This window comes from Podarcis raffonei, chromosome 16, assembly GCF_027172205.1.
Source record: "Podarcis raffonei isolate rPodRaf1 chromosome 16, rPodRaf1.pri, whole genome shotgun sequence".
Lineage (NCBI taxonomy): Eukaryota > Metazoa > Chordata > Lepidosauria > Squamata > Lacertidae > Podarcis > Podarcis raffonei.
The window spans coordinates 15,885,196-15,904,354 of NC_070617.1; the positions used below are offsets into that span (position 1 = coordinate 15,885,196).

General features: G+C 46.6%; 1 protein-coding gene across 1 annotated transcript; it reads right to left on the reverse strand.

Moving 5' to 3' along the window:
• Positions 1-5,210: 5,210 nt before the first annotated feature.
• Positions 5,211-11,580, reverse strand: LOC128404142 (uncharacterized). The gene is made up of 3 exons (XM_053369533.1): positions 11,211-11,580; positions 8,758-8,940; positions 5,211-5,568 (listed from the first exon to the last, which is right to left on the reverse strand). The coding sequence occupies exons 1-3, from the start codon at positions 11,535-11,537 to the stop codon at positions 5,455-5,457; spliced, it is 624 nt and encodes a 207-aa protein (XP_053225508.1). The 5' UTR covers positions 11,538-11,580; the 3' UTR covers positions 5,211-5,454.
• Positions 11,581-19,159: the final 7,579 nt, after the last annotated feature.

The following is a 19,159-nucleotide window of genomic DNA, read 5'->3' on the forward strand; positions in this document are numbered from 1 at the left end:
CAAAGTGCCCTCTGTGTATATAGAGTTTGTGGGGTACCCCCATCCACACACCTTTGACTGCACCCAGCACTGGCATGCAGCCCCTGGAGAGTTAACCAAAGGTGAGAAGGGTGGGGCAGATTGATTAGCTGCCTTTGCCTTACAATAAACCTGTGAGGTCGGCTTGAATTATTATCCTGCTGAGGAGGGAGAAAACAACAGCCTGCCTAACTTGGAGTTTTGCAGTGGATGGCTCATTCTTAGCCACTACGCATTAGCTGTAGGATTTGGGGGGAAATAGGAAGCCAGAAGTGTCCAGCATCCCCAACCGGAGGGCAGCTGTGTGCACACATCCAGAGACTGGGCAATGCTAGCAATAAATAAATAAATAAATAAATAAATAAATAAATAAATAAATACCCTGCCCTCCCCAGCCAGAGCCAGGCTCAGGGCAGCTAACGACAGTAAAATTACAGTAAAAACATAATGGGGGACGGGACCAATTTAAAATACAGGTTAAAATGCAATTTAAAATGCAGCCTCATCAAAACCATAAGGGGAGGGAAACATAAGGGTCAGACGGAGTCCGAACCGAAGGCCAGGCAGAACAGCTCTGTCTTGCGGGCCCTGCGGAAAGATGTCAAGTCCCACAGGGCCCTAGTCTCTTGTGACAGAGCGTTCCACCAAGTCGGGGCCAGTACTGAAAAGGCCCTGGCCCTAGTTGTGACCAATAGAATAGAATTGTAGAGGTGAAAAAGGGCCCAAAGCGTTGTCTAGTCCAACCCCCTGCAATGCAGGAATCTCAACTAGTCCCCAGAAGCTGGTGCTACTTGGAAGCTTTGATCTCGGGGTTTTCCCCCCCAACTCACCCTGCCCCTCATCCAGCAAGAGCTCCTCTCTGCTCCCCTCGCTTCATCCCCCAACCCTGTGTCCTCTTCCTAGCCAGCTCCCTGGCCCACCCAGTCCCCTGCCTCTGGCCACACAGCTCCTGCCAAGGTCAGTAACTGCCATAAGTGCAAAACACAGGGGAAGTCAAGTGCTATTAAAAATGATCATGGAAGAACATCAACATCCAAGTCACCGGAATGGAAATGAGGTTGATGATAACAATCTTGTTTTTATAGACTTTTAAACAATTGATAGAAAGGTCCCGTTCTGAAAGGGTCAGTTTATCAGGGTTTTAGTTGGCAAGGAATTTGTACAGGGTGTTATTCAAATACTTCAGAAGTACCTGCTTAGCAAACATCTCAGGGACCAGGTGAGAGCTCAGGTGATCTCGAGAGATGGGCCAGCTTTGTATTGTTATTTTTTAATGTCCCAATAAACTAATAATATTGGCACCTTTTGGTTTGTGAGCTCCTGAAAAGGTGATTGCTTTATTAAGTGGCAGCTTCGCTGAGATGGCAGATCTGTAACCTGGACCTCACCTTTCATCATCCAGCTGATTTCATCTCTCTGTGGGGCTTGGGGAAAGTGCGTCAAACTTCATTTTGAATCCTCACCAATTCTCAACCATGAAACTCACTGGTTGACCTTGGGCCAGTCACTTTCTCTAAGCCTAACCTGCTTGCAAGGTTGTCGTTGTGGAGATTAAATGAGGAGGGGGAGAATCATGCAACTCACCTGGAGATCTTTAGAGGAAAAGGTGTGATATAAACAATAGGTAAATAAAGTTGTGCAAATATGTTCTAACAGGCGTAACCACAGATTGCCAATAAGGCGAGATAACAGCTAGATAAGCTGATTTTTAAAAGGGCAAACCTGTTGCAATCTTCTTGCAACTTCCAGTCTCTTTGAGGGAAGGATCCATGGCCTTGCTGTGTGCCAACTTCTGTGTAAATATTTTGCACTTTGCGCAATGTTCAGACCACCCATGGCATTGATGGGCAACGTGACTCTCCTGATATGCGCATATCAGAAAATAAAGTGAGGTCGCTGGGATACGTTTCAGATGATGGCTTCCTTCCAAGTCTATGACTTCTTGTTCATCTTGTGGTCTGATACCCACAATAGGCATAAAAGGTAAAGGTAAAGGGACTCCTGACCATTAGGTCCAGTCGTGACTGACTCTGGGATTGTGGGGCTCATCTCACTTTATTGGCCGAGGGAGCCAGCATACAGCTTCCGGGTCATGTGGCCAGCATGACTAAGCCGCTTCTGGTGAAACCAGAGCAGCGCACGGAAACACTGTTTACCTTCCCGCCGGAGTGGTACCTATTTATCTACTTGCACTTTGATGTGCTTTCGAACTGCTAGGTGGGTAGGAGCTGGGACCAAGCAACAGGAGCTCACCCCGTCACGGAGATTCGAACCGCCGACCTTCTGATCAGCAAGTCCTAGGCTCTGTGGTTTAACCTACAGCGCCACCCGCGTCCCCTTCAATAGGCATGTCTACTTAAAAGAGATGGTTCATCTAGGAATCTCAGATAGACTACCTCTGGACCTGGAGGTTCCATAAGAAGATAAGAAGAGCCCTGCTGGATCAGGCCAATGGCCCTATTGCAGCATCACAGTGGCCGACCAGATGCTGGTGGGAAAACAGAAAGTAGGACCTGAACACAAGATCCCTCTCCCCTCCTGTGACTTCTAGAAACTGGTATTCAAAAGCATTGCTGCCTCTGAGGCAGAGCCGAGCCATCATGACTAGTTGCCATCAATAACCCTCTCCACCATGAATTTGTCCAGTCCTCCAAGTTGTGGCCATCACTGCCTCCTGTGGCAGTGAGTTCCATAGTTTAATTTCAGTGGGTCTTTGCTGGGGAAGCAGAAGTTGAATACAAGCCAAAGTGGGGCACCTGAAAGCTGCACCTTCTTTTTCTTGTTAGTCTTTCAAGCCGTTGTCTCACTTTTATGCACAAAGCCTCATGAGCTCACAATGAAATTAATTCTGTGTTGTGTGAAACAAGAGGCCTGAAGGAGGGATGGTGGAGAAATTTGGTTCAGTTCACATTTTAATGCAAACCTGCTTAATTCACACTTCCTGAAGCAGGACATAAAGCCCCCAAAAGACAACCATTTTGAAATTCATACTTCTCCAAATTTTGCAATGCAGCTTTCTAACAAAAAATATGTAAGAAAAGGTATGTGCTTAGAGGAAAGTGGGCATGATAAGGCATAAAGGTATAGGTAAAGGGACCCCTGACCATTAGGTCCAGTCGTGACCAACTCTGGGGTTGCGGTGCTCATCTCACTTTATTGGCCGAGGGAGCCGGCGTACAGATTCCAGGTCATGTGGCCAGCATGACTAAGCCGCTTCTGGTGAACCAGAGCAGCGCACAGAAACGCCATTTATCTTCCCTCCAGAGAGGTACCTATTTATCTACTTGCACTTTGATGTGCTTTCGAACTGCTAGGTTGGCAGGAGCAGGGACTGAGCAACGGGAGCTCACCCCGTCACGGGGATTCGAACCGCCGACCTTCTGATCGGCAAGTCCTAGGCTCTGTGGTTTAACCCACAGCGCCACCCACGTCTCAATATGATAAGGCATACATTAGTGAAAAGAACATACAAAAAAGCATGTTGCATTTAGGGAAATGAATTGCAAAAATATTTAAACAGGTGAAATGTGTACTTAATTGTGGATGAATTTCTGTGAGAACTTTTTTTTTTTTAGCACCTCAAATCCCAGGCAGGAATGTGGCAAAACGAACTGAAGATTTGTCAGGAAAATGAGAAACTCAGAAAAACCAAAATGGACAGGTTCATCCAACACTAAACATGAATTAGAAAGATCTGGTTTTCAAGGCTGCCTTTTCCTTTGGAGTAGACAGATAGGTGTGTCACCTGAGATTTTTGTCGAAATAGTGCCAATCATTGCTATGACTTAGTTTGTTGGCCTAAACTACTGAAAAGTGAGACCGTATTATTTCCTCATCAAACAAAGGAGCACAATAGTGACTGTATGGTTTGCTGCATATTCAGGTTCAAGTAGAGACTTGAAATCCACCCCCCCCAAGTATTTATGACTCTATCCATGTGATACCCCCTTCCTTCCTTCCTTCCTTCCTTCCTTCCTTCCTTCCTTCCTTCACAGCTGCTTAAAGCAGTTAATATTTCCTTCCTTCTGGCACATGGGGGTGGAGGAAGCTATTTTAAGATGCTCCCAGGAAGTGGCTGCAGGTCATAACAAGCTGCCCCTACCTGGGGAACAAGATGGCTGCCCCTGTCCAATGTCCTTGTAAGGATATGAGGGAGATTGTGAGAGATAAAGATGGCTGCCCCGTGCCCTGATACAGCCATCAGGCAGCCCTTCTTTTCTCTGTATGATTTCCCAGGAAGGGGCTGCACATTATAAAACAGCAGTATGTTGTTGTTGTTGTTGTTGTTCACCCATGAGGGAGGTATCAGCTGCTCTAAGCAGGCCGTAAAATGTGGGGGGAAAAGAGGCAGCCCTCAGCCAACCTTGTAAGTACAGAACAGATCCTGCATGGGTCAGTTTGCCAGTTACTCAGCTTAAGCCACAAATCCACATTCTGGGCGGTGCATGGGGTTGGTGTCTGTGTGTGAATGCAATGGGCACATTCACTCCAGACTGTGGACAAAACCAGACTCCTCCATACAGTGGATGCTTGCCCGCCCCACCCCACTTGTGTGGCATCCCATTGGGGAATCTAGTTGGTCCCTATGAGAACATGATGCTGCACTAGGTGTGCCCCCTTTGGCCTGATCCAGCAGGCTCTTCTTATGTCCTTATGCATCTCCCCCAGCTTCCCTTTCCTCCCTTCAGCTACACCGTCATGATGACTTTCAGTTCATCCACTGGGTCCAGGTCTGGTCAATGCCAAAAACAGGGCAGAGGCAGTGGAAGAACTTCCACAGCTGCTCATGTGGCAGAGCCAGGCTGCTCCACTTGTGACACCTTTGGCAGAATATTTCACCGTGTTGGGACTGTACTACTTCAGCATCCCACCCAGTGGTCCTGCCTCGGAAAAGTCCCCTGTGCCGACAGCCCCTTGCACATATGAAATCTATCATGTCAGGGAGGTGGAGTTGAGCAGGTGTTTTTTTTTCCTCTGCCCTCATCAGCTTCCTTCCTTTTAGAGGGGGAAATATTCAACAGTCCGATTTCTCCACACGGATTCTGCTGATTGTGTGGCAGGGCTCCTAGCTACAAGGCAGGGAGATTTCTTAGCTGTGATTATAGAGGGGCATCCCTTCCAACTCTATGATTCCATGAAGACACAGGTGTTTAAATTGGACAAACAGACAGAGCTGTCAAGTCACATGGCAATGCTTGTGCAAGTTAATTTTATTCTCCTATTTCAGAACAGTGGAAAACAGAGGCGGGGGGGGGGAGAGATCTATCAGAGTGTCTACGGGGAGTAGGGGACTGTGCTGGATTTGGACACCAGGTTTGCTTCTAAGTGATTATGTTGCAGCCGTGGAAGGAAAGGAGTGGACCAGTTGGGGGGGGATTTCTCCTTCCCCCACCCCACAATTGGCTGGCGGCAGCATCTGGGAAGGAGGCAGAGGCTTCAATCTTCACTTTCTTCAACAATTTTCACTTCTCTGCAGCGATGACCAACGACATGGTGTCGTTTCCCTTCGCCTTGTCCACCAACATACATTGAAAATGTGCATTTCTGGATCTGAAAGCAGAAGGAGAAGAAGTCAGAAACAAAAGGAAAAAAGATGTCAGTCCGGGAAGGCCTGTTTTTATTCATTTCAATATGCCTCCACTCTTCTCTTGAAGACAAGCCCTATCAGGGCTCTCCCTGAGAACATGGCAGAAAGGGTTGCCTAGATTTGGGCTCCCTTGGGAGATGAAGGACTCCCCTTCGTTGGAGTTTTGAAAGCAGAGGTCAGATGGCCACTTGTCAGGGATTCTTCAGTTGTGATTCCTGCATTGCAGGGAGTTGGACTAGATGACCCTTGGGGAACCCTTCCAACTCTATGATTCATGACTACACACAGCAAACACAGGCAGGGATCCTGGGTGCAGCATTTGGTACTTGGGAAATATGTACTCTGGTTTTTAAAAGAAATGTTCCGGATTATATATGTTTAAGAGTTGCAAAAAGCAAACAGATGAAACAAACCCAGCAGTGTGAATATTTGCAGAGCACTGGGCGGTCGAGTCCCAGGAATCAGAGGGAGGGGAGGAGATCATTCTCCAGCCATGTCTCAAGGGTCCTTAACCCTCTCAACAAATTGTCAGATCAATAAAGCTGACCTGGGCCAGCCTTAACATTAGGAAGAGGGAGCTGGGCTCCAGCAACAGCTGGTTTTTTCAGGGTAACCGTTGAGTAGCATTTGGTCAGTTATAATTCTGTATTAAGCAGAGCGTTTGCCACCAGGAAGAGGTGCTTTGGGTGAGTTTCCAGTCTCAGATTTTCAAAAAATTCTCAGCCTAACCTTCCTCTCAAGGTTGTTGTGAAGATAAAATGAGGAGCAGCAGAAACATGTGTGCCACTTTGAGCTGCTTGGAGGAAAAGGTGAGATAAAGAATGCAAGGAATGTAATATTTAAAAACCAAAAACAACATGGGGGGAGGAGTGGAAGACTGCCACATGCCAGACCATTTCAGCCTATATAAGGCTTCAGCTGGTTCATGGAGGAGAAGGCTACTGATAGCTACTAGCCAGAATGGCTCTGCTCTGCCTCTGTGGTGGGAGCAGCAATGCTTCTGAATACGAACTGCTGGAATTTGCTCTTGTCTTGCTTGTGGGTTTCCCTATTGGGGAATCTGGTTGGCCTCTGTGAGAACAGGATGCTGGACTAGGTGGGCCACTGGCTTGATTCAGCAGGCTCTACTGCATGGGTAGGCAAACTAAGGCCAAGGGGCCGGATCTGGCCCAATCGCCTTCTAAATCCGGCCCATGGACAGTCCAGGAATCAACGTGTTTTTACACGAGTAGAATGTGTCCTTTTATTTAAAATACATGTCTGGGTTATTTGTGGGGCCTGCCTGGTGTTTTTACATGAGTAGAATGTGTGCTTTTATTTAAAATGCATCTCTGGGTTATTTGTGGGGCATAGGAATTCATTCATTTTCCCCCCCAAAAAAATATATAGTCCAGCCCCCCACAAGGTCTGAGGGACAGTGGACTGGCCCCCTGCTGAAAAAGTTTGCTGACCCCTGCTCTACTGCCTGCAGAGGTTAACATCTTTATTGTCCTTCCCTTAGCCTCTTGGACCTGTCCAGGGTCCTGAATCATAGCTGATCTGTGACTGTACGCTGCTGGGCTTTCCTGGCAATCAACTGCCTGCAGAGGCAGAAAAAATAAGGGTCTCTGGGAACTCAAAAACCTGATGAAGAAGCCTCATCCCAAATTGGTAGCCATTAGCTACAATGGCTGTTTTCCCTCCTCTGAACATCAGCTGCTAGGAATCATGGGACAGTGCTGTGGTGCTCAGGTCTTCCTGCCTTGTTGGCTCCCCAGAAGAAACATCCAGTTGGCCACTGTAGGAATAGGCTGCTGGCCTAGATGGGGCCCCTTTGGCAGAGCATAACCACTGTGACTTGTAGCCACTGACAGCCTGTTCCTCCACAAATTCGTCTAATCCTCTTTTAGAGCCTTCCAAGTTGGTGGCCATCATCGAGACTAATGTGGGAGGGAGTTCCCCAGTTTAACAAGTGTTTTCTTCTCTCTGTCCCAAATCTTTCAACATTCAGCTTCATGGTGATTTCCATGAGTTCTAGTGTTAGGAGAGAGGGAGAGAAGCTTTTTTCTCTATCCACTCTCTTCCCCCAGAGAATTCTGGGAATTGTAGTTTCCTTTTCACAGAGGCACCCATTTCCAGCACCCTTAATGAACTACAGTTCCTGTGACACTTGGGGGAGGGGAAGGCAAGTTGTGCTCTTTCAATGCGCATCAAATACACTTCGAATATACAGTGGTACCTCGGGTTAAGAACTTCCGGAGGTCCGGTCTTAACCTGAAACTGTTCTTAACCTGAGGTACCACTTTAGCTAATGGGGCCTCCTGCTGACACCGCTGCGTAATTTCTGTTCTCATCCTGAGGTAAAATTCTTAACCCGAGGTACTATTTCTGGGTTAGCGTCTGTAACCTGAAGCGTCTGTAACCCGAGGTACCACTGTACAGAGTGCATCTGCCCAAAATCGAGTCAAAGTCTCATAATAACTTCAATGAAACATAGAACACGGCAACAGACTCTGTGTTTTGAAGTTCGCAAGCAATTATGGTCCACCTCCCCTGACTTTGCGGGCTGGTTTCATTGGCATTGTTTGTAGGAGAATGCTTCCTGTTTAGAGCTTGCCAGATGGTTGTCCTTCAAAACCATGGATGGTGGAGTGGAAACGCTGTGGTGGAAATGGGAACTTATACAACAATGCAGTCTGGACAGGGAATGGATATGGTGAAAGGGGAACAACGGTGGGAAGGATAGATCCAGATTTTACACACATGCAAGATGAAGAGAAAGAAATAATACAGAGACAACAAGTAATGATTTAAGGTGGGGAGGCAAAGGGTTGGGTAACCTCATTTGTTTTTTGTTTTTAAGGGAATAAGAAAATATACAAGCCAGAATTGATAAATAGACAGCTGAGAGGAAGGGGGGAAATTAAATTTTAAAATGTGGAATTTAAGGTTAAATATAAGTAATGGAATGTGAATTGGAAAGAAATATGCAATATAAAGCAGTAAATAGGGGAAAGAAGCGAGACATCTACAAAGAAGAGTGGGAAGGCAATGGGAAAATTACATTTGATGTAATTTAACACTGACATGTTAAAAACTTGGAAAACTAATAAAAATCATTCGAAGATAAGAAAAGAAAAAGAAATGTGGAACAAAACTGGTTGTTCTCTCACCTCCTCATCTTCATCGGACAGAGGATGGCAGTCTGACAGATCTTCTGCTGACGACTCCTCACCCATGTAGTCATAATGCCTGATGCGGCCGCGTGGCAACGGTCTAAGAAGCTCCTCGTCATCCCTCGTGCAATTGGTCTTCACCATATACACTGTGAATTCCATTATGAACCCAGGGGCGTCCTGAAGCCAAGAAGGAGAGACATTTCATTATTACTTTTTTAAAAATTCTTCTTTATTGATTTAAAATATCATCTTACATATATATTACAGACAGTTACATCAAAATTAAACATATAATAGAATTAAAAATATAATAGAAAAAAGATGAATAAAATAAAAATAAAAAGCAAAAAAGAGTTAACAATCAGAAATAAATATTGGTTACAACATCCTGTCTTTTCTAATAAAGTCTTCTGAAAGAAACTTCCAGTCGTTCTCGTTGTACTTTTTTCTATTGTCTTAATTTTATCGCACAGTTTGTTTTATAACTTTTCCTGCATATTCATCTAGTACATTTATTCCATTTGTTTATTATATACAAGTATCATTCAGTTCTGCTAGCATAACGTCATTATTACAATATAATTTTATCTATTCTTTGAATAGTCTCCATTCTCTGAATATTTTTTGATTTGGGGCTCCTCTGACTTTTCCGGTCAACTTTGCTAATTGAAAGTACTCTAGCACGAGTGATTGCCAATCTATTATTGTAGGTGTTGTTTCACATTTCCAACTTCCAAGAAGGAGAGACGTTTCAAGCCTTCCTGTTCTCAATGTGAAATGTTGCGTTAAGCCAGGGCTAGTTCAACCGAATCCCAGTAGCTGCTTCAAAGGTGAGGGCCCAAGCCTGAGAACATACATAAGTGAGGAAGGGCTCCTCAAAGCACATGCAAAGCTTTTCTTTTGCCTTAATGTTGTCTCACCAGGCTCTTCACAACAGCCTTCACCTTTCAGCCTGTGGCTTATGGGGGCCAGGTAAGAAGATGTAGGTTCTCAGGCACGGTCCCCTCAAGAGGCCCTTCCCTTTTAGAAACTCAGAGCAAGGCCTTCCCCCTCCCCATCCCACCCCCAGTTCCTGGGCCTGTTCCTCTGTGGCCCACCAGCCTAGTGGGTAGAGGCAGGAGAGATTTTTGCACAAGTTCCTCAAATCCTATGGAGAGAAAACCAAATCTGAAGGTTGCAATTAAGAAAAACAAAACAAAAAACTCACCTGATGTTCTCAGATGGCGGGGGGATGGGGAACGATTCCTGGAGCTGCCCCATCATGGTTCTCCATTATTAAGCCCACCCATGAAATTGCAGTTCCCTTTCCACAGAACTGGGACCATTGCATCATCATCTATCTATCTATCTATCTATCTATCTATCTATCTATCTATCTATCATCTATCTATCTATCATCTATCTATCTATCTATCTATCTATCATCTACCATATCTATCTATGATCTGATATGTCATTTGCACAAAAGTAATATATATTTTTTAAATCACTCCAAATACCTGTAAAAATATTTCTAAAACTAATGTTGTTGTTTTCTTTTTTGTTAATTGGTATTTGAGCAAGCAGAAGGAGGAGACCAGGGCAGGGCAGGTGCATCAGAACTAGAGAGAGACCTACCAAGGAATCAAAAAAGAGGAGCGGTGAATTTCGGTGGCCCTCGAGATGTTTTTGGACACCAGCAGATTCAGTAGCCAGAATGGCTAATGGTCATCAATGCTGGGCATTTAGCAACATCTGCAGATGTTCTGGGACTGGGAGCTGAAGGGAACCCCATGAACCCCAGAACATACACAAGTCAGACCAGCTATATTCCCAGCTGAAGGTAGCCTCAGTGGCCGGAATTGCCTTTTACCAGCTGTGACTGTGGTCCAGCTACAACCATTTCTGGACCAGGAAGGCCTGACAGTAGTTCATGCACTGGTGACTTTGAGACTGGATTACTGCAATGCACTCTGTGTGGGGCACCTCTTCCGCTTGATCCAGAAGTTAGTGCAGAATACTGCAGCACGATTGCTGACAGGAGTGAGGCCCTGTCACCACGACGCTGGTGCTCAGATATTTGCACTAGTTGCTGATTTTTCAACTGTTAATGGTGTGAATGGGGTCGGTTTACTGGCGAGATCGCCTTACCCCATATGTGCCCACTTGGCTGCTTCAGTTGGTGCCACATAGTGCTCATTCCCCATCTGTAAGAAATTGATATTTTAGAGTGGCAGCACCTACACTATGGAACTCCCTGCCTCTTGATCTCAAGCTGCATTCTCTTTGCTGCATTCTTTCCGGCGCATGCTAAAAGCATTTTTTGTTTAGGCAAGCCTGTCCAGATATAGAACATTGAAGTGTATTTTAATTTGGACAAACTTTTTTTTTTTTGCGGGAAGGGGAGCAAGAAAAAAGAGCGACACCCCCCCCCTCCCTGGGGCATCCCAGCCACCTGCTCCTCTTACCTTGATTTTAAACTCTGCATCCTCGTATAGCTTATAGAAATGTTTGGGGTTCTGTGCATTAAAGTAATCTGTAATTTTTCTCTTGAAGTAATCCCTGAGAAATTGAGAATGCTCTTCATCTTTCAAGCTAAGCCGATCGTGTTTTGCCCTTTCCTCGTACTCTTCCTCCGATGTGAGCGGCCGTGCTGCTGCCCCTCGACAACAGTGCCACTGTCCTCCATCCCCTGATTCCGGCTGATTCTCTTCTTCCTGTGCCCCCCATGCCGGCTGACCCAAGAGCAGGACTCCCAAGAGGAGCAGCGGCAAACACAGCCAGGATCTGGTCATTGTGGCAAGGAAAGGCTGGGAACTCAGAGGCTACCCGGCTGAAGGCAAGGAGCCTACAGATATAAGGATGGAGGAGGCTCCGCCCCCTAGTGGCTCCGCCCACCCCAACTGGATGGACCCCACCTCCTCCAAGACACATTGCCAGATCAGAGAGAAGAAAAGTGAGTTGAGTCTGAGAACCCAACACAGGCTTCTGACCTCAGCCCCAGCCTCTGCGAGGTCCCTTTCGCTCCTCTGATGCAAATATCTCTCATAACAAGCTACTGTCTACTAATCAAAACAGGCACTAGGAGATTTATTTCTTTGGCCCTCTGTTCTCCCCAGTGAGGCCTCCAGGATGCTACAGTCTACTTCCCTGGGATGCCGTGAGGCGAGGGGGCGTCCCGAGGATGAACACCCAGAAGAGGGTCTTGAAGCTGGATTTTTATTTTATTTTATTTCGAATATTTCATTCTTTTCACCAGTGCTTTTTTTCTGTGGAGGACGCAGGGGTAAACATTTTGTGAATCTTTGTAATTTTGTCCATTTACTGTATTTATTTTTCCTGATTTGTACTATAAAATAGTGATTTTCTGGAGTCAAAATGAGAGCAACCCTAAACATTTTTTTAAAAGAAAAAAAGCACTGGTTTTCACTGACTTCTACAAGAAGGAACAGTCAATACTCAACAATAGACAACAGATGTCTATTTAATTACATTTAACTTTTAAGTCATTTCTGTTTTTAAACTAAGGTGCCATTTCACAAATCGCCGTGTGTCCTCAGAGGCCTATAACAATGCTCTATCAAGGTTGCATAGGCTATAAAACCATGCCAGGTAGATCAAAAAGCAGTGGGGGTTTTTCCCTCTTGGTCAGTTGTTGTCAATTTGTCCATTAACATCAAATGCCAGAGTTGTGATATCCAGATCTCAGACAGCTGTCTTCAATCTTAAATTCACTTTTTGCAGCAATTTGTGTGTGTTTTTTAAGCCCTCATGAAAATTCTTCAGTATTTTTGCATGAATTTCTCATAATAAATGCATTTTTGTCTGCAATCGGGGCCAGGGAATAGGGAGAAATGGGATGGGCTGTGCATTTAAAAGCCAGACTGATCAAACCCACAAATATAATATCAGCCTTCAAATCTTTTGCCTTTGTCTCTGATATCTTTCAGCCTGAAGTTTTGGAAACCTCTGATTCCAGTGATGCCCAAGTGCCTTTTGCCAACAACTGCAGGGACCACCAAATGAGCAGCAAAACACGGGCATTGACCCCCTCTGTCTTCAAGGAAACTGACATAGAATCAAACAATTGTAGAGTTAGAAGGGAACCCAAAGATTCATATGGCCCAGCCCCTTGCAATGCAACTGTTAGGAACAACACCGGATGGCAGAGCATTCTTTTTCCTGAGGAAAGAGGGCCCCAGCTCCCTAAGGTCGGGGAACTCAGAGGTGCAAATCTGAGTTAAGGCTTAGCTTCCTAAAGTCAGGGAACCCAGAGGTGCAAATCTGAGTTGAGGCTTAGCTTGAAAATCAGTGCCCAGCAATGTGGCTCAAGCGTGAAGTATTAGCGAGCACTGTGGAGCTTGTGCTTATTCTTTCAGACAGCCTTGGCATTTACAAGAAGGCTCAAAACTCACCGGTGTTCCTCCTTATTCAAGGAAATGATTTGGGGCCGTGTTGGCGGGATCTGGACACACAAAGGTCTCCTTCTCCCCTCTTCCCACCCTTACCAAGATTAGGGCGAAGACCTCTTGGGTCGTCCTCAAACTGACACCCTCCACACAGCATCAGACACCCTCCCACAAACTGGTTACCCTCACTGTCATTTATAGAGTGACCATTTTGTTGCAAGTGATAAAACCTGGTAGCAGAAACTGAGGTGATTTTGAAGTGGTGGTCCTTGTTGTGGTTTATTGAAATTATATACCGCCCAATACCCGGGAGTCTCAGGACGGTTCACAGAATAAAATCAAGATATAAAATCACAAAATACATAATACATATAAAAACAACAACCCAATAGCCCTCCCCCCAAAACAACACATTTTAAAAGGGCATAGGATGTAAATCCAATCAACCAAAGTCCTGGTTTAAAAGGAACGTTTTTGCCTGGCACCTAAAGGTGTGTAATGAAGGCACCAGACGAACTTCCCTGGGGAGAGCATTCTACAGACGGGCAGCGGCGGAGCAAACCGATCGGGCGCCTCGGGTGGCGCATGTGCCCTGCGCCCAGGGGCAGGGCCAGCTGGGGCAGGACACTCTATGGGGCCTCCAGAGTCTGCCTGCCTCCTCCCACTCAGTCGCCCTACAGCTGCCGTTTGGCAGACCATTTGGGCAGCGCGGAGCCTGCAGGTGCCCAAGCCACTGCGTCACTCCCAGGAGAGACGTGTGGCTCAGGTGCGCTGCAGGCCCCGCTGTGAGTGCCGCCTAGCATTTTGTCAGCCCCTTCAGTGGTGACACCTGGGGCGGCCCGCTCCCACTGCACCCCCCTTCATCTGCCCCTGCAGATGGGGAGCCACTGCAGAGAAGGCCCTTTCTCGTGTTGCCACCCTCCGGACCTCTCAAGGAGGTGGCACATGAAGGAGGGCCTCAGAAGGTGATCTCAGGATCTGGGTAGGTTCATATGGGAAGAGGTGGTCCTTGAGGTATTGCGGTCCTGAGCCATTTAGGGATGTGTAGATCAGTTGTGGGTGGGACAAGCCAAGAAGATCTGAGTAGTTAAACTTTTGTACAGTGATACCTTGGGTTACAAACACTTCAGGTTACAGACTCTGCTAACCCGGAAGTAGTACCTCGGGTTAAGAACTTGACCTCAGGATGAGAACAGAAATCGTGCAGCAGCAGTGGGAGGCCTCATTAGCTAAAGTGGTACCTCAGGTTAAGAACGGTTTCAGGTTAAGAACGGACCTTCGGAACGAATTAAATTCGTAACCAGAGGTACCACTGTATACAGCCTTGTAGCTGCTGCCTACTGCTAAGTAAAGTTTGTTCCTTCTAATGCAGCCTGTGTGGGCATTGCAAATGCCACATGGTGAGAGCAGTGGGATAGCTGTAGTTCAAAGTGCCACCAAGACGCCAGAGAAGATTTTGGACTCTGATTCGCCTGCGACTATATCACAGGAGGCAGAGTAACCTGGTACTCTGGATCATTGTAATCTTGTAGATGCTACCATAATTGCAAATCCTGCATCTAGGTCAGGATAGACTCCAAATCTCATCCCCACCATGTCCTGCCGGCTGAGTAGATGGGAGTCCAACAACCTCAAAGGGGCGGGCATCACAGCTTCCTTATCCCTTCTCTGAGGACTCCCCCAAACCTCTTATTCCCCTCTCTGTACACATAGAATTGTAGAGTTGGGACCTCCAAGGCTCATCTAGTCCAACCCCCTCCAGCGCAGGAATGGCAGCTCAGTTTTTTCTTTAACTTGCCCCTCTGGCCCCACTGCCTGTCCTGCTTCAGGCAGCAACCCCCTCTTCTCCTCTCACTTCACCCCCTCTTCCTAACCAGCTGCCTGGCCAACCCAGTTCCCTGCCTCTGCCCTCACTGCCAAGGTCAGAAAAAGAGAAAACAGCATACGAAGCACAGGGGAAATAAAGCGCTATTAAAAAATGAACAAGGGCATCCAATTGCCATTCACCTGGATGCAATTATGTCATCAGTAACTGTATTATTTCATTGTGCTTCTGGACATCTTACAAGGAACTGCAATTCTGAAAGAGCTCACTCACCAGGGTTTTCTTTGGCAGGGTCCAGCCGGGAGCATTATCCACGTGGAATGATGGTACCCAGTTCTCAAACACCCCATGGGCCAAGAAAAATGTCAGGTGATGTCTGAAAAGAGGCGAGCTTTGGATTGTTGTCACAATAAGCCTGACATTTCCGTCGCTTTGATGGAAACGGTTCTAAATGTCACTGAGCAGTGTGACACGGCGCTCCTTGAGCCTTAATTGCAAGATTAGAATGTGATTTGGCTAGGACACACGCTTGGCTTGCAGAACGCCTCACTTTCAGGCATCTCCAGGTGAAAGCAAAGCAGACTTTCCTGAGGCTGATTTGGGAAATGGAATCAACATGTTGCGTTAAGATCCTGGGCGCTTGCGGCCAGAGCGCGCAAATGGGGACAAGAATTGCTGGAGGAGACTGAAAGAGCAAGCTTGTGGCTTTTGGAGCCCGAGGGTGTGTGTGACTGATTGCTCTGTGGGGACACAGGATCTGAGGGGGAGGAGATAAAGCTGAGAAGAAGCCAGGCTGAGGGATGTCAGGGACTGGACTGAAGACGAGGGCTGGGGGTCGCCCCCTCCTTCTCCTCTGCTTTCCTAGGAGGAGGAGGGGAAGGGGGGAATCGCCCCACCTTCTCCAGCAGTTTCAAGAGAAAAGGGAGACAGGTTTGAATTACAGCAGAACTCAGAATATTATTGGCACAAAAATGGAAGCAAGAAGAATTACCAACGAAAGAAGAATGGCAGATGAAATTGATGGACTATGCAGAATTAGTTAAACTAACAGGAAGGATTCAAAATGTACAGGGCCAGAGATTCTTAGAAGACTATATGAACTATTTGAAAAGTAACTGTAATGAACGGATTACGCTAGTAGGACTGTAATAAGTTTTGTAAGGAGGACTATTTGAAATATTGCAAGAAAGGCTATGGGGAGAATTATTAGTTAATGATAATGAAGAGTAATAGAGAAATTAAGAAATGCCGAATAAGTGATAAAGAATGGGAAATCATCAGAGGTGTTGACGGAAGTCTAAAATATTGTATAAGATAAGAAGTTATGTTATATGATTGTTGGAAATGATATGTTAAAAAAAACAATAAAAATGTGTGTGTGTGTGTGTGTGTGTGTGTGTGTGTGTGTGTGTGTGTATTTACAGCAGAACTCAGGGCTGCCAAGTTATGAGGTGTTAGGAGAAGGACGGGGTGGGGGAGAACTGCCGGCAGAGACATCCTTGGAAAGCATGGAAGAGCCACCATCCCTGCGTACACGCCGCTCAATTAGAATTCAAGAGCAAAGGGCTCAACGACATTTGACTCCTGAACACACACACCCTAGAGCCATGGGCTGTTGCTGGGGAAAGAAGGGAATGAGTTCAGAGTGAGCAACGTCACTATGGAGTTAGGGACTGAATTCTTTGTCTTGCACCACAATGACTGAATGAAACCATAAATACGAACTTTCTTGTTTCTTCCTTGATCCTTGATGCTACTGGGGGAGGAGAGAATTCTCCCAAGCCTGACAAGGGAGGAGTTAGCAGGGGGAGACCCAGAATTCTGTCTCTTGGTATGCATAGGACCAGAGACATGGAAGGCAAGGGAGTTGGTGCAGTGACCTATAACACCTGTGCCATGTTTGTCATTCTGCCAGAGAACAAGCAACAGTACACTTGTAGCAATGGCAAGCTGGTGGAGGCCCGCCTAGCCACACCTCAAGCAACAGGGCAACATTGCAGAGTTTCTTGATAGAGCCGAGTTGACTGAGACTGAGCACTAAGATAGATGGGGTGCCTCCAGGGTGGAGAAAGATTGCCCGTTGCAAGAGTCTAACCCCTGGAGGAATGTGGTGCACAGACGTAGGACAGTCACAAACCACACTTTGTCATTGGAGTTGCAAAATTGCTTCCCTGCCCTCACCTTAGACACTGATTCTGGGTCAGAGGAGCTAGGACAGCAGTTGCCAACCTCAGAAGACACAAAGGCAGCTGTGAAAGGAACAGTGCACAAAATGATTATTACCACCCTCCAGAGGCGAAAGAGGCAGGAGGAGATGGATTTAGAAGGGTCTTTTTCCATTCTTGATCTAACCCCATCAAATCCGTGGATGAGTATGCTGATAGCGTCCTTGCTGCCTTCCGTGGAGACGATGTTGGAGAAAGGGAATTTCAGCCTAGAGATGACAAGCTGGGAGGAAGAGGATGGGGGGTGCGTCCCGCAGGGGTGGGGTGAGCGTTCTGGGAGTGGGGTGCCCAGCGGGGGAGGGGAGGCAGCCGCGATGGAAATAAGGGAGATTCCCTTATTCCGAATAGGATTCCTCGCAAGAAAAGGGAAAAGTTGACAGCTGTTCATTCTACTCATGTAAAAACACGCTGATTCCTGGACCATTCGCAGGCCAGACTGAGAAGGCGATTGGGCCGGATCCGGCCCCCGGGCCTTAGTTTGCCTACCCATGGGCTAGAAGATGAAAGCTGAAAGTTTTGGGACAAAGGAAAGGACTTCTTCACCGAGTGCGTCATTTATACAAGTATATCATCCCATTTTAGGCTGTACCTCCATGGTGAGAAGCTGAGGCACACAAGTGGAGCACTCAAGTTCTCCTTTGGGCTTCTCAGAGAGTCAGAGGGGTTAGAGTATTGGACTAGGACTTGGGAGACCAGGGTTCAAATCCCCGCTTGGCCGTGAAGCTCCTGGGGTTTCATTGGGCCAGAGCTTGGGCATGTTTCCTGCCTCAGATATCGCAAATCTCAGCCTAAATGACCTCACAGGGTTGTTGTGGGAATTAAATGAGGAGGCAAAAATCCATGTATGTCTTGAAGGAAAAGGTGGGATAAAAATGCAATAGATAGATCAATAGATTGATAGATTCTATAGGAGGAAGTTTCCTGAAACTGTCAGGCAAGTTCCTTTGTCAAGCTAATGACCTATCATCTGCCATGCATATCTTAAGGAGTGAGTTCTGTTGCCATAGAAACAAACGGGTGAGCCTTTCCTGCCTCATTGGGCTGGATGCGTCATCCTAGCCATAGTTCAGGGGTCAGCAACCTTTTTCAGCAGGGGCTGGTCCACCGTCCCTCAGACCATGTGGTGGGCTGAACTATATTTTGGGGGGGGAAATGAATGAATTCCTATGTCCCACAAATAACCCAGAGATGCATTTTAAATAAAATCACACATTCTACTCATGTAAAAACACGCTGATTCCTGGAATGTCTGTGGGCCAGATTGAGAAGGCGATTGGGCCGCATCTGGCCCACGGGCCTTAGGTTGCCTACCCCTGCCATAGTCCAAAAAAAATAAATGTGTGTGAGAGAGAGAGAATTTTTGGATGATACTGAATGCTGGCTACACAGAGGCTTGGTTCACTCTGTGCTAGACCCAAAGCTGTGACCTGGGGCTCCCCTGGAAACCTAATGGGGAAGTAACATCTGTTGAGGTGTTGTGAGCCCCTCCGTCCTATGCTCAGGCTGAATATATGTGTAAACTAAACCATATATCCAAAAGACACCCGTCTCTTTCAACCTTCATTCCATAGAAACCAAACCCTGGGTAAAGCATCGCTGGAGTCTCTCACTGCCGGACAATTGGGTTGAGCACAATATTTATTGCAGGGATGAAAGAGAGGTTGCTAAGAGGGGCACCTTCTGCTTCAAGGTCAAATAAAGTCAGGAGGAGGCCGAAAAAGACCCCAACTCATCATTGAATGTGTGTTACTCAGACAACACGGCAGTCAAGTGGTGCAGCTCCTAGAGGACCATACCATGAATGCAATGGGGGGAGTGGAGAATTGAGATTGGACCTTTCCATTTCCCCTTATCTAAAAAATATCCTTGCACTTAGAAAACTAGCCTGTTGAAGAAGATGGGCTCTGGCAGCCCTCACATTCTGTGTGTTGTATTCAAGCATGCATATCGTTCACCCG

Bases quoted from the DNA above. Each gene is read 5' to 3' on its own strand.
- LOC128404142 (XM_053369533.1), bottom strand. From the start codon at position 11,537: ATGACCAGATCCTGGCTGTGTTTGCCGCTGCTCCTCTTGGGAGTCCTG. The intron at 8,941-11,210 runs GTAAGAGGAGCA...TCTTGGCTTCAG, and splicing joins ATGCAGAGTTTAAAATCAAG to GACGCCCCTGGGTTCATAAT. The intron at 5,569-8,757 runs GTGAGAGAACAA...TTCTGCTTTCAG, and splicing joins TGTCCGATGAAGATGAGGAG to ATCCAGAAATGCACATTTTC.